Source organism: Aedes aegypti, chromosome 2 (genome assembly GCF_002204515.2).
Source record: "Aedes aegypti strain LVP_AGWG chromosome 2, AaegL5.0 Primary Assembly, whole genome shotgun sequence".
Classification (NCBI taxonomy): domain Eukaryota; kingdom Metazoa; phylum Arthropoda; class Insecta; order Diptera; family Culicidae; genus Aedes; species Aedes aegypti.
The window spans coordinates 137,656,020-137,682,477 of NC_035108.1; the positions used below are offsets into that span (position 1 = coordinate 137,656,020).

The window sequence follows — 26,458 nt, forward strand, 5'->3', positions numbered from 1 at the left end:
GACAACCCGAGAAGAAAGTTCCAATTGAGTGAATTAAAATATGTTTTACAGTCGATTAGCCTCGGAATACATAACGGTTCTCCGTCGCCATGTGCTCGGAGTCTGCCTTTATAGTCCGCCAGATGAGAAAAGAAAAAGAAAAGCTGTTAAACGAAGGGAAACGCAAACCGGGAGACAAGTGTGCCAAATCTGGTCCAAGAAAAGCGAATTTCTTGTTCACAAATCGGAAAATGGCAATAAATTTCATGCCTTGACTTTTGCTTTGCAACCCTCATCCGACGACAAACCCGTCACATCGTCCGCGAAGCGTTTCAACTTGAGCAAACAAATAATTGAATTTTCCGCTTTTTTCGCAACTACATTTCGTCATCGGAAAGGGGAAGGAGGAAGCTCCGGGATGGACCTTTCAATGCTCGGGTGCAGTTTTGTATTAATGCTTACGGATGATTTGGCAGAAATCTAGCCTACATTTCCGGATCCATATGTCTTCTTCTTCCTGGCGATACGCACCAACTAGGACATACCCTGCTTTTCAGGTCTCCTTCTTCTTCCTGGCTCTACGTTCTTATTGAGGCAGAGTCTGCTTCTCAGATTAGTGTTCTTATGAGTACTTTCACAGTTATTACCTGAGAGCTATCTTTGCCATTGATTATTTTTACTTGTTGTACTGTGTTACGAGAATACCGTTTTATTTCAAATTCCAAACAGAGGTGATTTCGAAAGTAAAAATTAAAATCTTTAAATTTTTTGAATGTACAGCGTGAAATTAAATTTTTTGAATGTACAGGACTTGAAGCGTGGAATAATTGATAATCCTATAATGAAATTTATGTAGTTTTCTTGGAAAATTTGTATGAAAAGTCGATAGTTTGGAATTTGAGACAAAACGATACTCTATGGAAGTCGATAGAATTTCCATTACGAAAAGATTCTCAACCGGCGGGACTCGAACCCACAACCCTCAGCTTGGTTTTGCTGAATGAATGCGCGTAAAGCTTTCTTCCTACCATTACAACAGATAGTCTATATTGGTACAGCATACAATTCTCTGTTGGTTTTATGAAAATCAATCCTATCTTCCCAGTGACACGCCATCGAACAACCTTTGTTTTAATTAAATACATTTTCGGTCAAAATCACGCAGCTTTAACTTCTCAAACCACAACATGTTTCTGTACTTTAGCACGGCTTACGGTAGTGAGGTAGTTTCTACTCCTATACCAGCCAACTAGGAAAATACGACGAGAACCATCAGAACAAGGGTATTGGTAGAAGTTGCAGCTCCCGTTCACTGCATAAGTAATGCTGCCTATGCACAAATTCTTCGAGAGCCAGCTAGCTATGAAGTACCAATAAGGCAAAGGCAGCCATAACAGAAATGGTACATGGCAAAAGACAAACTGTGGTAGGATTATTTAAATCTGATTTCACGTTACTCGCTAATTATTCAGAGCTGAATGTTCTTTTCCCCTCAACGCCTCCCGGTTCTAGATGAGACCTACGTTCCGACCGAATCAAGAAAGACTGTGTTTTGATGCAAAGAGGGGATCCGGCTTGTTGTTAGTGAGTATGTGTAAGGTATATCGAGGCGTGATTTACTGTTTTTCTTGTTTGTTTCATTCTTTAATAGTATTATTTCAAACATTACATTGATTCCTTATATCTGGGTGTTCTGTTTTATAAAACACTATCATCCTAATTTGGTAGAACTAAATTAGGCATCATTAACATATTGTTAACAACACATTACAATTCATATGTCGTAGCATTTAAGGAATTTTACAGGTGAGTTGATTTCACCTTCTTGTAAGAGAAAAAAAAACGCTTTCAATTAAATCAACCTAACTTAACCTAGAAATAAAACGCATTGATCGTGGCAATAGATGTGTGCAACGATTTTTGTTTAAAATTTTTAATTATTTAATTTGACATTCGTTGTTTCAGCATTGGATATTCTATGTAACTCATTAGTACCAGGGAGAATTCAGAATCATTTTCAAAATATTATTTTGATTCCTCTACAAAGTTCTCTTCCTGGTATTACAACAGCTAGTCCATATTGGTACAGCATACAATATGGCTGGCCTGAAAATTTGTTTGAAGATCAAAAGCTCGTTCTTAAGCCAAAATTTCGAATTTCTATCAATAAGGGGATAAAGACATTTTACATATTTGTTACATTTGGCTTGAATGCCCTCAATGTGAATTTTGAAAGTTAATTTTTTATCTAGCATGGGCCCTAGATACTTTAATTCATCTGGTCAATTCATTGGAACCCCTCTCATCGTGAAACATGTCTACTTGAAGGCTTCAAATAAAGTGCTTTGTTGAGTTCTACAAGTATTAGGAGAAATTTTCTATTTATGCAAGTATGAAGACAAAATATCCAAACTTTTTTGCAATCTTCTACTGGTGGAGAGACCTGTGTCATCAGCAAACAAAGATTTTGGACATCCCTTAGGCAACTCAGGTATGCATATGTAAAAATATTGTATAATATTGGCCCAAAAATGCTGTATAATATTGGCCCAAAAACACCAGCTGAAGTTCCAAAAGATTTTCTACCGTGTCTTTTCCAACTGTAGCGGAAAATTTCACAACGAAGTTAAAGACTTGGATGCAGTTTACATATCTGCAGATCAAGTAATAGTACTTAATTATATAAATATTTAATTAGAAAATGACTGCAACCAACTTTAGAGGCCACTAGTTTGAAAAAATAGATCAAAAGAGATAAGACAGGAACCAAAAAAGACCGAAAAAGGACCAATCAGAAAACAGAAGGGGTAGAAGCACCGGTTTTGGCCATACGCCAGTTGTAGCCATAGTGGATTTTACACCGTTTTACAAAGTCAATCAGCAAAAATTTTGTCAGAAAATGATATGCATATCTTATTATGATATAATTCTGTCAGATACCGTTATCCACAGAAAATATTGAAACTAAAATATATCATATTGTATTCTATTTATTTTGTATTTCTTTTGGATCATTTTTAACAATTTTATAATAAAATCAAATACACATCTATGCATTCCAATCGACTTCAGTTTTTGAATAAAGCGAAATATATACTTTTTATTTGAGAAGAATGAAAGAAAAATCTCTTGGGTTTATAAAAACAGCCAAGCGGTAACAAAATGTTATGATCTTAATTTAATTATTGACTAATTGCAAGTGATTAAAAAGCGACTTTAAATTGCTTGTTTTATATCAAAACATACATTTTTATGACTATTGCACTAAATATGAAGTTTTATTAGAATTTTACATGTTTCTATCTATTGCACGGAATATCATGTTTTGTTAGAATTTTCATACAATTGATCAAAAAGCTCGTAACTTAATGAGTTATTTCGTATATTATACAGTATTATAGTTTTGATACTTTGTATCAAAAATTATGACTGGACTTGCTATATTTTTGATAGATTAAAACACATTTTGCTATATTTATGTTACAATTCATAGAACTTTTTGTTATAAATTTAGTTATTTTAACTACATCCTGCATCAAAATTGTAAGAACCTATGTTTGATAAAATCTTCATATCATTGTAACATAAGCTGATGTAATTTTGTTATGTATCCATAGTCGGGCTTCCATTAAAAATAGAGACTTGTTAAAGACTTTCTTTCAAAAAGACACCAAGTGTCCAGAAAAGAAGACCTGCCACCAGCCCACACCAATTTCTTCGACTCAAAACTGTTAAGTAAGGCTGTTCAAAAACTTGAATACATAAGAAAACATAAATACTATAAGCATAATTTGCATTAAGGTACCAATGAGAAGGGAATCATCAAACGAATTTTGTTGTTGACGAATAAGCCTCTAAAAACATTGAATGTATCCTGTAAATCTATAACCTATACAAGAATATTAAAGAAAACATTAGTTGCATTAATTTAAATTTGAAATTGGAAACGTTCATAGGGGATTCAGAGCATTTTTTAAAAAGGGCCCCCACAAGACAATGGCCCTCGGGTCCCCACATTTGAAAATCTGGCCCTGTCAGGGTATATTGAAGAAGGGATCTCTCACGAAATACCTGGATAATTTGCCAGAAGAATCTCTGGAAGGATCCTGAAAGTATCTATGGTGGAATCCTTGAATTCATGCAGATATCATCCAAATGTAATCCCTAGAGAAATTCTTTTGAAAATTTGGGTAATGGGAGAATCCTTGGAGGAATTCCTTGAGGAATTCTCGGAGAAATGCACGGAGAAATTTTCGGAGGTCCAAAACGAATGTCGGGAGAAGTTTTTGAGTAATCCCTGGAGGATTATCTGGAAAAATTCTTGAAGTAATTCATGTAACGATTTTCCTGAATGAGTCACTGGCAGATTTCATGAAGGAAACTCTTGAAGAATTTGGGAAACCTTTTATTGATTCTACAAGAGCGAACCCTGTAGGAATTCCTTAAAAAATCTCCGGGATATCTCGAGAGGATTGCCTGGAGATATCCTGACATCCATACTTGTGGGAATTCATAGTTATTTTTGAAGAAATATCTGGATAAATTCTTGAAACGAGTGTCCAAGTGTAACCTCTGGGGGAGTTCTAGAAGATAGCCTTGTATACATCTCTGCAAGAATCCCTGTAGAAATTTTCCTGGAGTATTTTTTGTAGGAATCTCTGAGAGATTTCCTGGAAACTTTTAAAGAAGCTCTGGAGGAATCCATGATGAAATTCTTAGAGTAATTCTTGAAAAGTTCCAAGTTCCTTGAAGAAATTACAGGAGGAATCCTTGGATAAATTGCTGGAGGAACCTCAGTAAAAATTTTACTAGAGGAATTCATGAAAGAATCACTGGAGGCATTCTTGCAGGAACCTCTAGCGAAATCTTAGAGGACTCCATGTGGAGATTTCCTCGAAGAATTCCTGGAGGAAGCCCTCGCAGAATTCATGCATAAATTGCTGAAGGTATGACTGGAGCCCTGTCGGAACTGATTAAAAATCGAATAGCGATCCAAAGTTTCCCTGAAGGACTCTGGAGTAATTCCTGGCAAAATCTCTGGTGGATTACCTTGAGAAATTGCTGAGAAAACTCAGGAGGAAACACGAAGGAATTCCTGAAGAAAGCTTTGGGAGGGTCCGTATTTTTCCTATTTTGTTACTTTGGGAGTAATTCTTGTATAAATCTCTGGAGGTTTTACTGAAGGAATCCCTAGAGGATTTCTTGGGCCCTATTTGACTTGGTCACAAAATTGCGATTACGTTCATATGTATAAAATTTTAGTAACAAATACTTTCAGTGAAAAAATCCATCCGTTTTAACACCGATAATTTTATATTATCTATAACGTATAAAAAATAAGAATTTTTGTAGTAAATCTTACAAGAATTACTTAAGCTTTTCTGTGAGGTACATTGTCAACAAGTTTCGAAAATTCTGAGGGTAAATTTTTGAATTTTACGACAGATTTTAGAAAAATTTTCCGAATAATATTTAATTATTCAAAAACTTTTCAAAAAGTTGTTTCAAACCTTGTATGCGTTTCTTTAGATATCTAATATGGAGTGATTCGTAGAGGAATTAATAAAGCAATCCCTAAAAAATATTGAGATATTCCTGGAGTAGTTCTTGAACCGAAAAATTGGGAGTGCCAAAATTTTCAAATGTTATTTATGAAAGAATCCCGAGATTTCGATTCACAAAAAATGGAGTTATTTCAAGAACTTCTGAAGATTCTTTTTGGGAAGTTCTAGAATGAATTGCAAAATCTTAGTGGATCTGGTAAAAAAATTCTTCATAAAATCCCTAAAGAATCTTAAGTGCGGTTGAAAAAAATATCTCTAGAAAATGCTTAGATGAATCTTTTGTATTTTTTTCAGAAGAATCCTAGGCAAACAGTAATATAGTATGAAATCCCTGGCCAAATAATTTGGGAAGTCTTCGAGTATTTTCGCGGAAAAGTTTTTGAAAGAACAGTTGAGCTTATTCCGCTAGGAACTACATATAAAGGAATGTTAGAATTATTTAAACATTTTATAATTGAGCATTTTGAAATAATAAAAATAAATATATTATCGAAAGAGTTTTGAAGGAATGCGAGATGTTGCTCCTTGATTTTAGATAAATCTAAAAAATAATTATCTGTGAAAAATAGAGATTGATTTGTGGAGAACTTCTCTGAGAAAGCATGAAGAACATTTTCACAAATGAATTATTTTAAGTTTCTCATGAAAATCTTGTGGAATATTACAAGGAATCCTTAAAGTGATTATAAAACGAAGCCAAACTTCGAAATTTCAAGTGCACAAGACTGAAGAAACCGACAACAGTTCGCGTTGAAAATCAATCAAATTACTTGCTTGGGGATGACCATTGGGATACATTTTCAACGCGGAGGGCTGTTTGGTTCTCAAGTCTTGTGCTCTTGAAAATTTGAGGTGTGGCTTCGTACTATAATCACCTTTAAGTATCACCTGGATGAGTCATTAATTTTTTTGCAAGCAGTCTGGATAATTTTTGCTGCGATTTTTCGAAACCATCCGGTAGAGAAACTTTAGAAAGAATTTCAAAAGCAAAGTAGGAGAAACTAATGCCGAACTCTCAGAAGAATTCGTGGAATGAATCCTTGCTTTCTGATTTAGAATACATATTTGGTGAGACTTCGAGAATTTTTTGTACTTTATTTTGGAAAAAATCTTTAGAAATTCCTGAAAATTCTAAACAAAATATTAATGAACACAGGAGGTTCATAGTTTAAAGTATAAACTAACATCTGGAATTTATATGTAATGTGTACCTAAAGGTCCCTCCAGGAAAAATGATTTAAAGAATTGGTAATCAATTCTCAGGTGGAATTCTTCAATAGATTGTTTTAGCTGTTCGATAGAAATTCTTCGAGAAACTTTCAGGTGAGATTAGTTTTTCCGTGGGAATCCCAGGATGAACTCAGTGAAAACTGGTAAAGGAATTCTAGGAGAAAGTACTGGAAAGTACGAACATAATTCATGAAGTAGGAATCCTCAGAGGAATCGTTTCAAAGCACATGATTGAATACCTGAAAACGTCAAAGAAGAAACATAAAAGACATTCCTTGTGAGTTTTTTCTTGCTACAATTCATGAAAGATTTTTGACTGGATACAAAAAAATGAATCTTTTTCGTAGCGATAATTGAAATTTAAGAATATCACTGATGTGTCGGGAAATGAGATAAATGAAATCAATACAAATCTGTATAAACTACGAAATTTGTGAAAGTGTAGATTATTGCGAACGACATTACTTCTTCCAAACTAGTATTTGATAGGTTCCCCTAGGTCCCCCCTAAGCCCTAGGAAAAGTAAGACTTTAATTTGTCACTATCGAATTAAATCGAGTTCATAATCTGGCATCACGAAAATATAGTCAAGCAAGCGAATATCCCAGGTTTCTAAAACCGGATGCATAAAATTCAATGGTTCCCAACTGATATTACTACCTACAACTAAGTTATCAGCATTTCGATACACAAGATTTTGAAATATTCAGCTCACTAGTTCCCAACAGTTGCCAAAAATCGAACTAATTAGACATGTACCTCAAGGGCTACCTATCAAACAACTTTTCCAAAAACACCAACATTCTCACTGATCTGTATTGGTAGGTTCATGACTATGTGACAGAATATCGTAGAAACACATATTCCTGAACTTAACAAATAATTTTGCTGGATACATCGGTTTAATAGCTGTTCTGCATCGTAAGATATGAGTTGAGAATACTTGATACTCACTAGCACCTCCTAGCGATATACAGTACTGGACAGAATAAAGTACGCATTGGCCGTTTTTCCATACGAAATGGTCAAGTTTGGAGATCTGAATCTCAGCTTCTAGAGGTCCGATTGATCTGAAATTTTCACCACAGCCTAGATATAATATAGATTTTACTCAATTGAAATATCACTGTATTTGGAACACAATCTTGTAAATTGTTGAAAATCTCTCAATTTGCGAAAAATTGCATAATTTTATTTTTAAAATATTTTGAAAACAATCAGTTTTACCGAAATATGATGTTCTGCAAACTTGTGTGTCTTATCAAATTGCATTTTATTGCAGAAGGACATATTGCTCTAAATATTACCGTTTAAAAATTATTTCTTTTTCAAAATTTTGTCATTTTTATCAAAATTTGAGATTTGCGATAACTTAAAAGTTTGTTTTTGAAAAACTATGAATTAATAGACTAACAAATTTGAGGTTACTTTCAAGCTGCGGTGAAAATTTCAGGTTAATCGGACATCTAGAAACGGAGATATAAGCCTCCAAACTTGACCATTTTGTATGGAAAATCGGCCAATGAAAGTACGCATTCTGTCCAGTACTGTAATGTTCAACATGTTAGACATGCATTGAATAGCCGTTGATTTGACGTACAATTTTATCGAAAACAACAGCCTTCCAACGAATATTTTAACTAAAAATTTTCAATGCTCACTAGCGGCTCTTAGTTATAGAATGCCGAGCTAACCAAACATCACATAGTCCTAAACCTAACGAACAAATTTGCCGAAAACGCCGACTTTCTAGCTGTTCTACATCGTGAGATATGTGAATTTGAAATATTTGTAGCTCACTAGCGCCTCCTAGTTGTAGAATGTTGAACTAAGCAAACATGTTTTTTTGCTCTTTGTTTTAGTGATATTTAGCTTGTTGGCTAGTTCATCATGTAGTGTACAGCCTTTACACTAATGTGCAACTTTGCCCAAGACATAAATATTTTAAATCGTCCTAAAATCTAGTTACCGAACGTCAAAGTCGCTTAAGGAAATCAGAAAACCATGTTTTTTTGCTAGAGCCATCAGGCGGTAAAATTCCTTACTAACCAATATGCAATATAATAGCCCTTTCCCTGTTGCAAATATGCACCGAATAAAGTGTAATATTATGTAACCTTCTTCTGAGATATAAGCGCCCCAAAATTTAAAAAAAAATGCTGTATTTAGACCTTTTCACAATCACCCCTTCTCGCGATGTTTCTATAGTAAAACTCAATTGAATTTGCTTTCCAAACTGCAAAAAAATAGAAAATACGTTCAATTTGGCGAATTTATCGTGATTTGAATTTGGGGTCGATAAGACCCCAAAACAGACACAACGCAACTTTTTTTTTCACACAGCCAGAAGGTTAAAAATTAGTACAGAACACATTAAGTATTGACTCAAAACTCGGAAACATCTCTTCAAACCCTACACTCCCGTACATACGTGTAACATGTACGTGAAACAATACGTGGAAACCCGAATGGAAACTCACGAGTAGGGGGACAAAGGAAAGCAGGAGACCTTTATTACACCCGCGCAAGTCCTGCCGCGTCCCATTGCAACAGTTTCCCCGTTCCACAATATCCACAAAGCGGATTAATTATTTCATGTAATTAAAATTTTTACAATCCTTTTCGATTTGAGTTCATGGGTAGGTAAAACGTTACACAGGGATGAACATTATAATGGAATGGCGCCCGCTCTGGATACACACAAGGCTGGGAACACTGCACGTGTTTACCGAGATGCTTAACGATAAGAGGAATAATATTGGTAAAATAGTGGAGTTTTTGTTTGTCTTTCCGAATAGCTTTACTTACATTGCCCCCACGTAGAGGGAGTCCCGCTCCTCGTCCAGGTAGAATGTTCTGTAGTAGAACTTCCCGCACTGAAACTCCCGCACATGATCTGAAACGAGAAAACGAAACAATATTTGGATTAGTATTTTGGTTCAGGATTTGAATTAATGCAAAGTTGTGGGGTCAAATCGGTTAGCCATCCTTAAGAAGCTTACAAGTATCCAAAAAGAAAACGTTTATTACTACATCGTTAATGAGTCACGTTCCTTCTCTAGGCAATTCTCGTTCATACATCGCCGAAGAACACCCGTGCTTCATCAGTATCCGAAGTCCGAACGACGGTCATCCGGAACGGTTGCACTAAGTCACCTAATTAGGGTACTTTTTATTGGATTACCGTAGCCCTGATGCGGAACAGCGAAAACGACTCGCAACTCGATGGAAAAGGATTTCCCGGAAGCAACATTTTTGTGTAAAGGATTAGCGCTGCCATTTTTATCCTCACTCGTGTGTCCGTGCGGAGAAAAAGAGTAGTGCTGCTTGGAGGCCATTACCGCACCATGTCCTGTCGACATCAACCGAAAGTCCATCGGGGACCAACCGAAGTTACACGGCACTCTGGGTTTCCGTCGACTGGGACTAGCATCTCGAACGCTCGTTTCCATGCCGAGCGAACATTAAGTTAAGCTTTTTATTACCTCCGTACAACAGCAGCAGTGGCATCGTTCGGATTGTGAGCGGATAAGGGACACCGGTCGTTGAAATCTCACATGGTATCATGGCTTCAGCCGCAATTATACGATACATCAGGCTACTTGATTCGGAAAAGTGTGAAACGATAACATTATTAATGCTAGCATTGACAACAAAATATGCATAAAGACAAAAAGAAGAAAATCAGAAAACAGAGCAGGAATTATCATTGACAACTGTTTTCATATACCTAATTAATTATGTTAAAAAACTCTTTCAAATTTTCAACTACCATTTTTCTAGCAGATTTAAGGTGAAGATAAATCGAAGCCAAACTTCAAATTTTCAAGAGCACAAATCCGGAGAACCAAACATCCGTTTAAGCTAAAAAACTTAATCGATTGGTCACTAGCAGGTGGTGACCAATCGATTGAGTTCACAGCTCAATCGGGTGTTCGGTTCTCAAGATTGTGCTCTTGAAAATTTGAGGTTTGGCTTCGATTCATCTTCACCTTAAGTACTTAAGAGCATCGAGCGGTAGATTTGATTTACTAATTCTTTTTTACTTCTTATGGAACTACGGAGTGTGGTTCATCAAGCACAAACAAGTGAGTTCGTTCTTCGCATCGCTTTAGTAAAAGTTCTGTTTCATTCTAGCTTTTTTTTGGGTATGAGTAGTGTGTGGTTTGTTGATGCTGTTGCATGCTTCTGTGAAGCAAGTGACAGAATCAAGGTCAATCATTGTGGGATCGCGTTGTGTAAGTGCAAAAAACATATTTGTTTCATTACCAACTGGTGAGCTCGTTTCATTCTTATGATAACACATTTTCATCGTGCAAACGAAGATTGTAATTTTCAAACAAACTATGGATGGTTCGTCATTAAAAGTGTCCACATAAAACATTATTTCTATGTTATATAATTAAAATATTCACAATATACAATACTTCGTCATTACTCAAAATAGCCTGTGAATAGTTTGACATTATGAATTCCGACTCACTTTTTTAATCTTCGAATAATATATTTTCACCATGAGACAAAAATGCAAAACTAGTTTTGATAAGATTAGTGTAAGATTACCCATCGACCGCATCACCAAAGGTGATCAGAGGTGAATCCCATATATTTTTCTTCCTTCACTAATAAACACCCTTCCCGTGTAATTGTGGAGATGCAGAGGTATCCTCGGTCTTAAGAAGCAACAATCATTACACCCCAACGTTCTTTCCTTATCCCTGACTGACCGCTTCCCCCATTTATAAGGATTGAAATGCAGTTACCAGTTTTAATCAATCACGGAGTAGCAACTGTAATGTCAGTCTATGATATGATAGACTATATTCACTTCTTATAAAATTCGTAGGTTACTAGAAATTGTTGAACGGGGTGTTTGAACAAGGTAAAGGAATACAATAACATACGATAGGATAAAAACTATAAGGGTACATCCCTATGGGGTTGTACGAACTGGTGACGTAGGACCACGATGGTTAATTTAACTGAATTTTATGTCGTTCTTGTTGCTCGTTTTGACTTCATACTGTTTATATAACGATTTGCAGCCAAGTGTACGTTTAATCCTGTACCAAATATACATTATCTTTATCCGATGAATTCGTCATATTTATCTATGAAAATGTGAAATTTCACTTCAGGTTGTATGATTATTTTGAAATTATATTAGTAACCTCCTATGAAATATATGGTAGCATTGGAATTGGAAAGAATAGTAGTAATTGAGGCTTGTTCAGCATGCTGAAGCAAAATCTAAGTAATTCTAATTAAAGAATATTTAATAGCAATGTATCTATAGGAATTTATTCGAGGATTATAATGAAAGCTTCAGTCATCGCTTTGTTGATCTTATGGTTTGAGAGAAATATTATTCATTGCTTGACAATGTGATAAATTAAGTCGGAAATATTACTCTGTTAACTCTCTTACACACATTTGGTGGCCCTGAAAAGAGCCAAAGGCTTTGTTAGCTCGGATGCTGTCTTAGATGAATCGCACTACAGGATGTTAACAGTTGATTGCCATGGTTAAACGAAGAATCCCCAACGCAAGTGTAGAAATTTGTATCAGTTCTCTGCTTACAAGACGAACCAGTTGAATGTTTCGTGGTGTGGATGGCACGAATCTATGACAAAAGGTCGAAAGACAAAAGGTCGAAAGGACAAAAGGTCGAAAGACAAAAGGTCGAAAGGACAAAAGGTCGAAGAACAAAAATGAAGGGACAAAAGGTCGAAAATGTTTTTTCAAAGAAGGAAAAATTTCCCATCAAGCAAATCATTTTCGACCTTTTGTCCTTTCGACCTTTTGTCTTTCGACCTTCTGTCCTTTCGACCTTTTGTCTTTCGACCTTTTGTCCATAAACCGGATGGCACACATCAGCAACAAGTATTAGATCACACGGCTGAAGTCGAAATCTGAAAACGTAGCTTAAGTTTGAAATCTTGAGCGATACCACAAGCCGGACGCTCGATTTGTCTAATAATAGTAGTAATGATGCCTAACGGGCTTGATTCTTGACTGCACCACAGATGAGTTTATCACGAGCCGAAATCTCATAAACCAGATGCTGATCAACAGCTCAGCAGGCTTCTGGCTACGAGGTGCTCCTCGCTAAGCAGTTTCGGAGGAGCTCTTACCAGCTCGAAAGCGAAAATGGAATGAAACTGAATCCGGCGAAGGAAGCATGCTTTAAACCCTTAGATTAGCAGATGATGCTCCTCCCATTCGTGCTCTTCTCTTCTAGTCGACCAATCTGGGAAATGCATATGTGCCAATAATGAGTTGGACTTAGAATTACTTGATAATTGCGAAAAATGATAATGCGTGAGAAATTGGTCGAACATGAATGAAAGGGTTGACAAATACTAAATATTCAATAGTTCGCTATTGATAATCAATAGTTTTCTTCAATATGAAGGTAAATTTCTGATCCATGGTGCCAAAATTATGAAAATTGTTCAATGAGAATTTCTTTTCAAAAGCATTCTAAACATGTCGCAATTTTGTTACATGTGATCATTTTCGTAATCGAAGTGTTTTCATAAAATATGGCAAATCAAAGACACTGTCTGAAATTCCACTCTAGTTTACATTCGTTGTGAAATGTTAAGCACTCACCCCGACGGCACAGCAGCAACGTCCAAGAATAGTCTCAAATTGTCGTGCCATCAATTATTCATGACAAATTAAATTTTGTACGAAACTTGAGATTGATTGAGGAATATAAGATGTAATAAGGTAGGAAATATTATTCTTTCAACTCTTTTCCACAAATTTGATGGCCCTGACAAGGGCCGATGGCTTTCTTAGCCTCGATGCGGTCACAGATAAATAGCACTGCGGGATTGATCAGTTGATTGCCATGGTCCGTGGATGGCGCACAACAGCAACGGGTTGTGGACTCCCTGGCACAAGTCGAAATCCGGAAACGATGCTCACTCTTGAAATCTTGAGCGATTTCACCAGTCCGACGCTCGATTAGCAGCATCCTCGGATCAGTAACTCTGAGGGCTCCTGGTTCATAACGGGCTTGCTTCTTGACCATCGATCACGAGTCGAAATCTGGGAGCGCGGATAAATTTGCGGCGGCGATGACGATGGCTTGGACGCTTCTCCGAGCGGCAAACTACTGCCCATGCCATCGTCATCGCCGCCGCAAAACAATCTTGCGTCTTCCTCTTCCGACGACACAAATTGAACTGTGACGCGGGTGCAAAAGCAAAGCGAGAATGACTCGCCCGACCGTGTTCACAGTCCGACCGCAAAAAGAAGACCGAGGGAAGAAGCAAGGACCCGTTTGCTTTTATAGTGGGAAGCGACACCGTCGAAAAGTGCTTGAACGTGATTGGTTGGATAAGAAAGGGGTAAACTTTTATCAAATTTTCAATAGTTAAACAACAAAATTCACTTATCGGATATATTACTAACGATGCATAGATACATTTCTGATCGAATGATACAAGAATCGTAATAATTGGTTCATAAACAACTGAGTTATTAACGTTCAAAATCTCCCCTAATTTCGTTACATGTCTCATTTTCCGTACTTTTAAAGTGAAATGTTGAGCACTCACCCCGACGGCACAGCAAGGCGTCCACGAATAGTCAATTATTCATAACAAATTAAATTTTGTATGAAGCTGCGAGATTGATTGAGAAATATAAGATCTAATAAGGTCGGAAATATTATTCCTTCAACTCTTTTCCACAAATTTGATGGTCCTGACAAGGTCCGATGGCAGATAAATAGCACTGCGGGAAGTTATCACTTTATTGCAATGGTCAAACGGGAAATCCTTAACGCAAACAGCAACAGCAACGGTTAGTGGATCCACGGGCACAAGTCGAAATCTGAAAAGGATGCTCACTCTTGGAATCTCGAGCGATTCCGACGCTCGATTAGCAGCAACTCCTCGGATCAGCAACTCTGGGGGCTTCTGGTAATTGGCTCCTAACGGGCTTGCTTCTTGACCGCCGGTGCTGAATTTATCACGGGTCGAAATCTGGGAGCGCGGATAAATTTGCGGCGGCGACGACGATGGCTTGGACGGTTCTCCGAGCAGCAGTAGTTTGCCGCTCGGAGAAGCGCCCAAGCCATCGTCATTGCCGCCGCAAATCAATCTTGCGTCTTCCTCTTCCGACGACACAAATTGGACTGTGACGCGGGTGCAAAAGCAAAGCGAGAATGACTCGCCCGGTCGTGTTCACAGTCCGACCGCAAAAAGAAGACTGAGGGAAGAAGCAGGGACCCGTTTGCTTTTATAGTGGGAAGCGACACCGTCGAAAAGTGCTCGAACGTGATTGGTTGGATAAGAAAGGGGTCAACTTTTATCAAATTTTCAATAGTTTAACGACAAAATTCACCTATCGGATATATTACTAACGATGCGTAGATACATTTCTGATCGAATGATACTAAAATCGTAATAATTCGTCCATAAACAACTGAGTTATTAACGTTCAAAATCTCCCCTTATTTCGTTACATGTCTCATTTTCCGTACTTTTAAAGTGTACCCCAATATAGAAAACAAAGACGTAGTCCTACGTCAAAAGGTCCCACGACCACGAATGGAATGTATCCATCTGAATAAGTCCATTTTCTCCCACTTTTGTTGAAAACTCGACAAACAATGCTTACGATCAATGACAGATAAATCTCGCGTAACTTTTCAAAACGTCCTAAGTAACAAATGTAAACAAATCAGGATTATCATTGCAAATCATTTGCGTTGCACCACTTAGCAGCACACTAGAACACTCGTTCTGATATATTAACAACAAATTAATCTATTAAAAGCTTAACAAAATGACCAATGTTCAAAACTGCATCGCTTTTAATCAATTGTTACATTGGACCTTTGATCAGAGAACCAACCACATGTCCTATGTAACATTTATGAATAAACACGATTCTAATGTTACATTGGACATTCCTGAATAAAGCTTTGGAATGGAGTTTAAAAGGTAGAATGATTTGTAGAAGCATGTCTGAGACACTACTTAGATTTATAGAATACCATAATAACTGCTTCTCAATCATTTCAGTCGATATTTTCAGAGTCGCACTGCCTCGCAAAATTGAAAACGCTCAAGTGACAAAAAGAGAATGAGTTACACACAACTGTATTTTGGTCTTTTTGCCAAACCATGTTTTACCGTTTCGCTGGATTGGATCAGCTACAACTTCTCTTTTCATATTATTAGCGCATTGCGTGCATATAGGGGAATGATATTGAGCACAAGATTGAGCATCATGATGTCATATTGTATCAATCTGATTCAGATGCATGGTCGATCGAGCATATAAATATGCTTCCCGGCAGCAACACGAGCAACGTACATGCGCGACTTGCTCACACATATTTGCAGAGCGATCAATCACCGAAGAGAGGAGAAGCTGTATGTATTTGTTAGGCGTGGGCTCCTTTCTCAAGTTCCTACAACAAGATGGACGGCGTCGTCATCGTCATCATTCCCCACCGCAATTTCTTGTTTCAACCGACGGCTGGTGCTGATTGCAACACAGCCGTCACCACCACCACGTCATGCAGTGGGAAACTCACACATGATCATGTGGGCGAAACCGTCATAAAAACGGGGGGGAAATTGAGGGAGAATCAGTGAGAGAGCAAAATGTCCTACATACAGCTCAACATTTCCCCTCCTTCTGTTGTTACATAGGACACATAGACGAAGGGGAAGAAGTGACGTAGTGGGATTGAATGAATCAAAACAAAGCACAGCTGGTGTCTCCGATTAGCACACCGCAACAAAATGTCGATATTTTCAGAGTCGCACTGCCTCGCAATACTGAATACGCTCAAATAACAAAAAGAGAACGAGGTACATAAAACTGTATTTTGGTCTTTTTGCCAAATCATGTTTTAGGCTTACGCTGGATTGGATCAGCATTTGCTCAGCTGCCAGTTCTCTTTTCATGTTATCAGCGTATTGAGTGCATGTAGGGAAATGTATTCAGCATCATGATCTTATTCTATCAATCTTCTTCTTCTTCTTTTCTAGAAGCTCACTTTGACGTGAGCTGATGGATGGCTTCTATCAATCCGATTCAGATCCATGGTCGATGAAGCATATACACATGCTTTACGGCAGCAACACGAGCAACGTGCATGCGCGACTTGCGCACATATATTTGCAGAGCAATCATTCACCGAAGAGCGGAGAAGCTGTATGTATTTGTTTGGCATTCGTTTCCTACAACACAATCGACGGCGCCGTCATCGTCATCATTTCCCACCGCTATTTTTTGTTTGCGCCGACGGCTGGTGCCGAATGCAACACAGTCGTCACCACCCGTCGTGCAGTGGGTAACTCACACACGAACAAGTGTGGGCGAAACCAGCATTGAAACGGGGGGAATATTGAGAGAGAAACAGCGAGAAAGCAAAAATTCCCAAATACAGCTCAACATTTCCCCTCCTTCTGTTGTTACATAGGACACATAGACGGAGGGGAAAAAGTGACGGCGTGGCATTGAATTAATCAAATTGTTGTTGTTCGTGAGAAACTTTAACCCGAAGGTCATTCGTCCCTTCTTCAAATGAATCAAAACAAAGCACAGCTGGTGCCTGCGATTATCACACCGCAACAAAATGATCAGTTCAACTTGAATGTTGAAGCAGTTCAACGCACGTGGATACCAAATGAAATAAAACATGCTTGTTGCTCAAATCAAAATGTCCGATGTTACTATAACTGAAACAAAATGACCGAAATGAATGTCCAATATAACAATTGTTGAAACAGGACGACCTATGTGATTTATCCTATGTACATATTTTGGTCAAAACGTCCTATCTGATGTGTTTTATAGATTTCAGTGTAATTTCCAAATAAATTGACACAATTTCATTTCATACGTTGAACTCTATTACACTGCTTCCCTCTACAAGCAACACAGTGGGGAAAAATTGTTTCATTTTGATACAGTTTCAAAATATATTTTCACAACCTTCAAGCTCGATTTACTCGAAATGTGTGAATTGTTAGAAAGGCCGTTTTGAAAAGTTACGCGAGAAATCATCACAGGCGATTTGTGGGTTGTAAATTGTCTACATGGCGTCCATATTGGTGAGTGACTCCACTTTCTCATTATAAGAAATCGAGAAATACAAAAGTTAATATATATGATCAGTCATCTTCGAAGTCCGTTGTTATAAGGAAAAGGTTTGCGTGATTAATATTATTCAATAAGCAAGTTGAGACTGTCATATCGAAGTAAATGTAATTTTTAACTTATTTATTCGATTTGCCTCTAATTTGTTACGTATTTGAAATTTGGGCACTGATATTGAAACTTGTTAGTCCAGGTAAAAATACTTCAATGAAACGAAGAGTTAGGAAAAACCAAGATTTAAATGGATTGTTACACTTGTGACTTAACTATAACTGAACATGTCGTGAAGTTCAATTTGAAATCTACATTTATTTATCATTTTATGAAATGATTAAAAATCAAATTTTACTATGAAGTTTGTCCTTTTTGGAAGCATCTGAATATTGTTGGTTAGGTGACTGGAAGCTATTCAAAGTTCCTTTAGGTGGCGTTCATTTATTACGTAACGTTAAAGTTGAATTTCACCGAAATACCCCTCCCCCCAACGTTACGCAATTGGTATACAAACTAATAAATTATTGTGTCAGCCGTAACGCTTAAGCCTATCCCCTCCTCCTCTATCGAACGTTACGTGATTTGTGGACGGCGCCTTATATTCTTTTACCCATAAATTTAAATTAGCATCTAAATAGGATGGAATTTGCATGAGTTTTAGTGAGCCCAAACACTTGACATTGTACATTGCAATTAATAGTGCATATTATATGCCTCAATGATATCTACAGGAACCAAGCATGGGACGATTCACCCGAACGCTACCGATAAAACTAGCAAAGTATCTGTTGCTACCAAAACTTCAGTGACAGCCAAACGCTACTAGGGTGAATGCATTTCCGACGAATGGCAAGCGATTGAGATAACCCGACTCACAGAGCGAAGAGAGAACCAATCCACTCTTCACTGGGAGACACGTAAGAACGCGTTCACCATTCAATCACTGAATGTACGGATTTCGCGTTCACTGAATCATTCTGCCGGGTGTATTTGCAGTCAGTGAGCGCTCATCAGCACTCAAATACGAATGCCACTCTAGCGGGATCGGAATGTAATAGTAGTTTACGGAACAAGTTGCAGAATGATGATTTTTACAGCACGAGTCGTAAATTTGTTCTACGAGGCTTGCCGAGTAGGATAATTACGATGAGTGCTGTAAAAATCGAGTTCTGCAACGAGTTACGTACAACATTTTTTGCAATTTCGTAGAGGGTATCAGAAATTATATCGAAATCCATTCACCATTATTTTACAATTTCTGAAAAATTGTTTTGTTATGATTCATTACGCAACTCAAAATAGTTGCGTAATGAGAAAGGGTTGCGTAATGAATCATTGCAGCACTGGTTTCAGTTGCGTAATGACTTTTCCCGCACTGCATACTTCAGTGCAGAAAAGTAGGCCGTTTCATGACAGATTGGCGTGAGAAAAAACAGCCTATTACGATGAGAAATTGCAAAAAGAATCATTCGCTACTGCAATCGGATGCCTTCAGCACACGGAGTCGGAAGTGAATCATTATGTTGCCGTTTTTGTCTAACTCGGCGAAGAAGTAGAAAGCGCATAGGAAACTGAAACACTCAGCTTCGTAGGAGAAACGGCAATCTCGCTCTTGACTGCATGTGAAAGTGAGCGAGGGGACGAAACAATCGAGTGAGAGTTTCCCATGCCTGTCAGGCAATGAAATTTGCATCAGCACAACATATTTTTATAGTCACTACTGTCTCTCATTGTTCTCTAAACGAGTGAAGTTCCGTGTTTCGTCCTATTTTCATTACAGTTTATGTCATATTTGAAAATGTTTCTTTTACAAACTCCATTCAGCTTTCTCAAAGTTTTTCAACTAGGGTTGTCATGTCTGTTACGGCTTAAACCAGCCGACGGTGTTCTTGAAAAAACCTGAACGTCGTAGGCACAAAAGTCAATTTCTACAAATTGAGATGTAAAATTGTGAAAAATAATAGAATCGTTCTGGTCGGCTTCGATCCCATGACTTTAAATACGCTAGACTGGGCGCGTATACCACCTACGCCACAGAACGGATAACGATTCTGCAGCGCAATAATAGAAATATTAGTAGTAGAACGTCAATGGCGCTGTTCTCACAAAACTGAATTAGATTATTATCACCTTTAACTGTATCTTTTCATTGTTTGTTCGATGCCATGTTGTAGTGGATGATTTTAAAATTTATTTGACACTTTGAGGACCGGTACTCAAGCTGTCAGCGCTTGGCAAACTAGATGTTGGTAACACGAACAGTAGCGACATTAGAATTCTTAGGTTAATTCTTCTACTAGCGCAATCGACCAACCTGAAACCAAACCCCGTCACGACCCCATATTCTCCTTCTCAACCCTTACCTCCTTCGGCTCTCTGAGATGCCCAATTCGACTCTCCTAAACGTGCCTACGAACAAGAGTGAGAGATTTTATTTTTGGCATCGCACTGTTGCCTACGTACGTTGGCTTATGAGTAGTGTGGTACAGGTTGGCCGATTGCACTGCAGAATCGTTACCCATTCTGTGGCGTAGTTGGTTAACGCGCCCAGTCTAGCGTATTGGGAGTCATGGTATCGAAGCCGACCAGAACGATTCTATTATTTTTCACAATTTTACATCTCAATTTGTCAAATTGACTTTTGTGTCTACGATCTTATTTTTCACAAAAAATGCAGTCATGTATGGCAAATTCAACTTAAATTTGGCTCGAGAAAACAAATGTTTAGGACGATTTATTTTGTTTTTCAAGGCTCTTGAAAGACAAAATCCTCATTATTATTAGATGTTCAACGATACACCACGTTCCCAAAAATAATGGGATTCATAACACAGTGCAACATTTTCAAGGTCATCGAATATTAACATAATTCTGTCTTCAGATCCTGAAAGCACATACCCTATTTGGATTATGAAAGATTATTTCAAAACTTGGAGCTATGCCCTTCACAATTTTTTGACTTGATTTCTCCTTCATACGGCTATATCTTACAAACTGTTATGAGTACTTAAAGAATTACAAATATCAAATGACCAGTTTCAACTATCATTTTAAATTGCATTGAATATAATTTCGAACATTCACTCAAAACAAATTTCCGTAACGCTAGATATGAGTTCCAGAGAGTTGCGTTTCATGATTTCCTCTCAATTTCCAAGACTACCACATCCATACTCAGTATATGAATTGAGCAAATTGTAAAACACTACTTCAGTTTGAATATAGCAGTTAAACCGATCACACGCATCGAATGTCTTCTCTATCCGAAGTGGTTTACCAGTCCGCCGCGAATCAACCCAGTCGACCAAGTCCGCAAGTCATCGGTCGTGACATCGTTTAAAGTTCTGGTGCGCCGTCGTAAGTATAGTTCGCGAGTTTTGCGTGAACAGTAAATGGTGCCGAAACCCGGGAGGAATTCCCAACCGTAGAAGGAGCATACCAGTCGGACAAGGAGCAACCTACACCTTGGATAATAGAGCACATCTCGTCATTGTCACTGTCGCTGGCCGCAGAACTGCGCCAATTTCTTCGTCGCACGTGCCCTACAATCTCCAGTAAAAGGAAGGACTCCAGAAGGTTCGCGTGCTCCAACAGGTGCTCCAGAAGTTGAGGTTACGATAACCACGTGGGAACCGTAAGTGAAGTCATCAAACAGGTGGGTGCTTCTAGACCACGTTCTGGGAAAATGAGTTTTAAAAAGGCAGGTTTGCGGAAAAATGTTATGCATCTCAAAGTTCTTCGTCGTAAACGAGATAACATAGTTGGGTCGGCTAAATTAATCCAGCAATTCAATGAGCAGTATGACGATAGCAAAATCGATCAAGTTGCTATAAGAATTGAGCGTTTAGATGGGCTTTGGGATAAATTTGAGGACACGGAGGATGAAATTGAAGCATTAGAGGACCATGAGGAAGGGTTTTCGGAAACTCGACAGGAATTCCAAAACCTGTACTTCGATCTCAAGGCGTCACTGGTTAGTAAACTCCCCAGGGCAGTAACTACTAATTCTCCTTCCCCTGGTCCTAGCTCCTCACGGCACTCTGTACCACCTGCTAACCAACCCATGTCGGTTAAGCTACCTGAAATAAAAATTCCGGAATTTGGAGGTAGACCAGATGAGTGGATCGAATTTCGTGATCTGTTCAAATCGTTAGTGCACACTAATCCCCAAATTCCCGCGGTTCAGAAGCTTCACTACTTACGTAGCGCCATGAAAGGCGAGGCCTCTCGTTTGATCTCGTCATTCGCTATCACTTCAGATAATTACACTCTCGCTTGGAAAACGATCTGTGATCGGTATGAAAACAAAAATTTCTTAGTAAAGCAACACATGTCCGCAATTCTGAAAATTTCCCATGTTAAGAGAGAATCATCATCTGCTCTCGCAGAATTAGCCGATGAATTTAACCGACATGTGGCCATTCTTGATAAACTTGAAGCACCAGAAGTCCATTGGAATTCGTTCCTAGTAGAGCGCCTTAGTAGCCTTTTGGATGAGAAATCGTTAATGGATTGGGAAGCCCAGTGCAACGATAATGTTGTACCACAATACCAAGATCTGCTGAACTTTGTTCTAAAACGATCACGCACACTGCAAATGTGCAAACCAGTACAAGGTTCGCATCCAACGAATGTCCAAAAGCCCACCCGTGCGAAACTATCCTCTCATGTCGCCTCTGAAAACATCGTCAAATGCCCTAGCTGTAAACAGGCTCACTCTATTCCGCAGTGTGAGTCGTTCTTGAAATTGACGCCCAACAATCGGCTGGATTTTGTCAAAAAGAATCAACTTTGTATTAACTGCCTCAGAGGAGGACATTTAGCTAAAGATTGTCGGAGCAGCCTTTGCAAAACATGTGCAAAGAGACATCACAGCTTACTTCACCTCCCCCCAATTGTGTCTGCTTCCAGTTCGATGGATGAAAGGCCAGCAAATACTACGTCTTGCACGGCAGTTTGCTCTGCCGATGGAACCATCACCCAAGCAAAATCCTCGTTCTCGGTATCGGTAGCACCATCGGTGGTGCCTTCGCGTACTCCACCGAAGGCAAATTCGTCGTCGCCGCAAACGTTCGCCGTCGGTAGCCCCTCTCTTTCGTCGTCGGTATACTCGAATTATCGTTCCGAACAAAATGAACCACTTCCCCATTGCTCTTATGAAAGCTCCATGTCGTTCACACCAACAAATAAATCCCGAGAAAGCACAGTGTTCTTATCTACAGCATTGGTACGAGTACAAGATGCTGACGGTATTGGTCACTTTGCAAGAGCTTTACTCGATAGCGGATCACAGTCAAACTTCGTATCCGAGTCCATGTGCCAGAAGCTAGGCTTGAAACGCAGTCGTATAAATCTGCCCGTGAGTGGCATTGGCCAGGCGACTGTGAGTGTACGCTATTGTGTACAAATCTCCCTCGCATCACGTTTTGGAAGCTTCGTACAAGACATTGACTGCCTAGTTCTTCCAAAATTGACTGTGAATCTCCCAAGTCGCCATGTAGATATCTCAAAATGGAACATTCCACGCCACGTTCCACTTGCAGATCCAAAATTCAATATCAGTCATGGCATCGACATGATTGTGGGTGCAGAACTATTTTTCTCGCTAATTGAATTGCATCAAATAATTCTGGCCGACAATTACCCTGTTTTACAAAAAACGGTACTTGGTTACGTAATTTGTGGGAAATATTCAGCCAACACCACTGGACCAGTAACATGCCACGTAGTTACTGAACAGGATTTGAACACTCAATTAGAGAAAATGTGGGAGGTCGAAAATCTTGACGTTGGAAAGGCACTCACGCAGACAGAACAAGACGTCGAAAATCACTTTCTTCAAACTGTTTCACGTGATGCCACTGGCCGCTACATTGTTCGCCTTCCTTTTCGTGAGTCCATGAGTTCGTTGCTGGATGACTCTTACGACCAGGCTGTGAAACGATTTTTGCTTGCTGAGAAACGATTTGCTCGAGACAAGAAGCTGCGTGAGGAGTACACGAAATTCATGGACGACTATGAACGATTAGGGCATATGGAAGTCGGTTCTCGTGTCGCGGGTCCGCAGTATTTCCTCCCCCATCACGCTGTACATCGGCCTGAAAGTAGCACTACGAAAACTCGCATTGTTTTTGATGCCAGCAGCAAGGGCTCGGGCGCTCTCTCGCTTAACGACACCCTTCACACTGGGCCAACAGTGCAACCAGCTTTGCTGACTCATATTTTGAATTTTCGGCTGCCTCGATACGTTTTCACCGCGGACGCGGAGAAAATGTTCCGCCAGATATGGGTCCACCCCGATGACCGGCGGTATTTGAAGATAATCTGGCGTCCGGACCCATCTTTGCCATTGCAAATTTATCAGCTAAAAACGGTGACATATGGGCTTGCCTGTTCACCTTACCATGCAGCTCGTGTGCTTATGAAACTCGCTGAGGAAGATGGGCATAAATATCCACTAGCGGCTGCTGTTGTTACTAAACGTATATACGTCGACGACGCTTTAGCCGGAAGTGATTGTCTTAATGAAGCTACAGAAACATGTCGTCAGCTCCGTGAGTTACTGCATCTCGGAGGGTTTTCGTTACGGAAATGGAGCAGCAACGATACACGAATTTTGAAATACATTCCTACCGAGTTGTGGGAAAATTCCTCGAAAATGGAAATTTGTCGTTCAACGGTGACTGCTTTGGGTCTTCTTTGGAATCCAACAGGCGACTTCTTTGAATTTAAGATTCCTTCCTTTCCGGAATTGGCCAAAGTTACTAAGCGCATTGTAGTCTCTGAAACAGCTCAACTGTTTGACCCATTAGGACTGCTCGGTTCGATTGTCATCAGCGCTAGAATTTTCGTTCAACGGCTTTGGGCAAAAAATATATCATGGGACGAAGAGCTTTCGGCCGAAGAGAGTGCCTGGTGGATGAATTTTCGAAGTGAGATGAAAGTATTGCCGCAACTAGCCGTTCCTCGTAGAGTTCTCTCAAACTCAGATAGAAATTATCAGCTCCATTGCTTTTGTGACGCCTCTGAGAGAGGATACGGCTGTTGTGTTTATGTGGTTAGCCAATATACAGAAGGTCAAACAATAAGCCAGCTTTTGATTACAAAGTCTCGCGTCGCCCCATTACGCGGGTTGTCGATCCCACGACTCGAGTTATGCGCAGCGGTACTAGGCAGTCAATTAGTGGACAAATTACGTAACGGGACAGATTTTACCGGATCCGTCACATTCTGGACAGATTCTACCGTGGTATTATACTGGCTTCGAGCTCCACCAGCTGATTGGAAAGTATTTGTATCCAATCGAATTGCCGAGGTACAAAGGCTCTCAAAGGGATTCCAATGGAGACATGTTCCCACAGAACACAACCCAGCTGACAAAATTTCTCGTGGGATTCGTCCTAATCAAATAATGGAGGACGAACTTTGGTGGCATGGGCCGCAATATCTCTCACAGCCGGTATCTTATTGGCCTGAAACATTACCGAACTCTACACCATTGCCAATGACTGAGATGGAGCTTGAAAGACGACAAATCGTTGCTCTAAACTGTGTGGAAATCGACGATTCTATATTTTCCAAGTTTTCTGAATTGGGGAAGCTTTTGAAGGTCGTCGCTTGGTGTTTGCGGTTTTCCACCAATATTCGAAAAAGAGCGAACGAGCGTATCATTGGTAAGCTAGCACCAATTGATATAGAGAAGGCTTTAAAATCGGTTATCCACCTGGCACAAGCAGCTGTTTTCTCAAATGAAATCCATCAACTAACCCTCAGCAAAATGAACGCAAATCAGAATATCGCCATCGATTCAAAGTCGCCTCTTAAAAACCTCAATGTTTTCCTCGACGATAATGGATTAATTCGTCTGAACAGCCGGTTAAGCAACTTGGAAGGCCCATATGACACGAAATTTCCTCTTGTTATTCCAGCGAAGCATCGTTTGAGTTGGTTGATTGCTCGGTCTTTGCATCTACGTACTGCACACGCTGGTCCATCTCTATTGCTCTCGACGATGCGACAACGTTATTGGCCAATACAAGGAAGGCAACTGGTTCGTCGAATTGTTCGCAACTGTGTGACCTGTTTTCGCTGTTCGCCTGCAAGCACAAACCAACAAATGGCACCACTGCCATCAGTACGAATAACACCTGCTCGTGTGTTCTCCAAATCGGGGTTGGATTACTGTGGACCATTCAACGTCCGTCCGCTGTATGGGAGGGGGGCTAGCGTCAAAATGTACATTGCCGTATTCGTGTGCCTGTCGGTGAAGGCCGTTCACGTCGAAATCGTCTCCGACTTGTCGTCCGGTGCGTGTATCAACGCCGTAAAACGGTTCGTTGCTCGACGCGGTCGGTTAATCGAGCTCCGGTGCGATAACGCTACAGCTTTCGTCGGAGCTGATCGTGAGATGCGTGAACTTCGTCGTCGGTATATGCAGCAGTTTCAGACAGATGAATGGGATAGCTACTGCCTCGACTCAGGGATCTCGTTCAAGTTCATCCCTGCCCGATCTCCGCACTTCGGGGGGTTGTGGGAGGCCGGAGTGAAATCGTTTA

At 39.4% G+C, this 26,458-nt stretch overlaps 1 protein-coding gene across 3 annotated transcripts in view; it reads right to left on the bottom strand.

Annotated features, from left to right (window-relative positions):
- Positions 1-26,458, bottom strand: part of LOC5567324 (semaphorin-2A) — a 418,406-nt gene that overhangs the window by 169,899 nt on the left and 222,049 nt on the right. For all 3 annotated transcript variants that reach the window (XM_021842536.1, XM_021842537.1, XM_021842535.1), the window contains exon 3: positions 9,582-9,669. In XM_021842536.1, the coding sequence (XP_021698228.1) occupies positions 9,582-9,669 (88 nt within the window). The remainder of the gene's footprint in view (positions 1-9,581; positions 9,670-26,458) is intronic.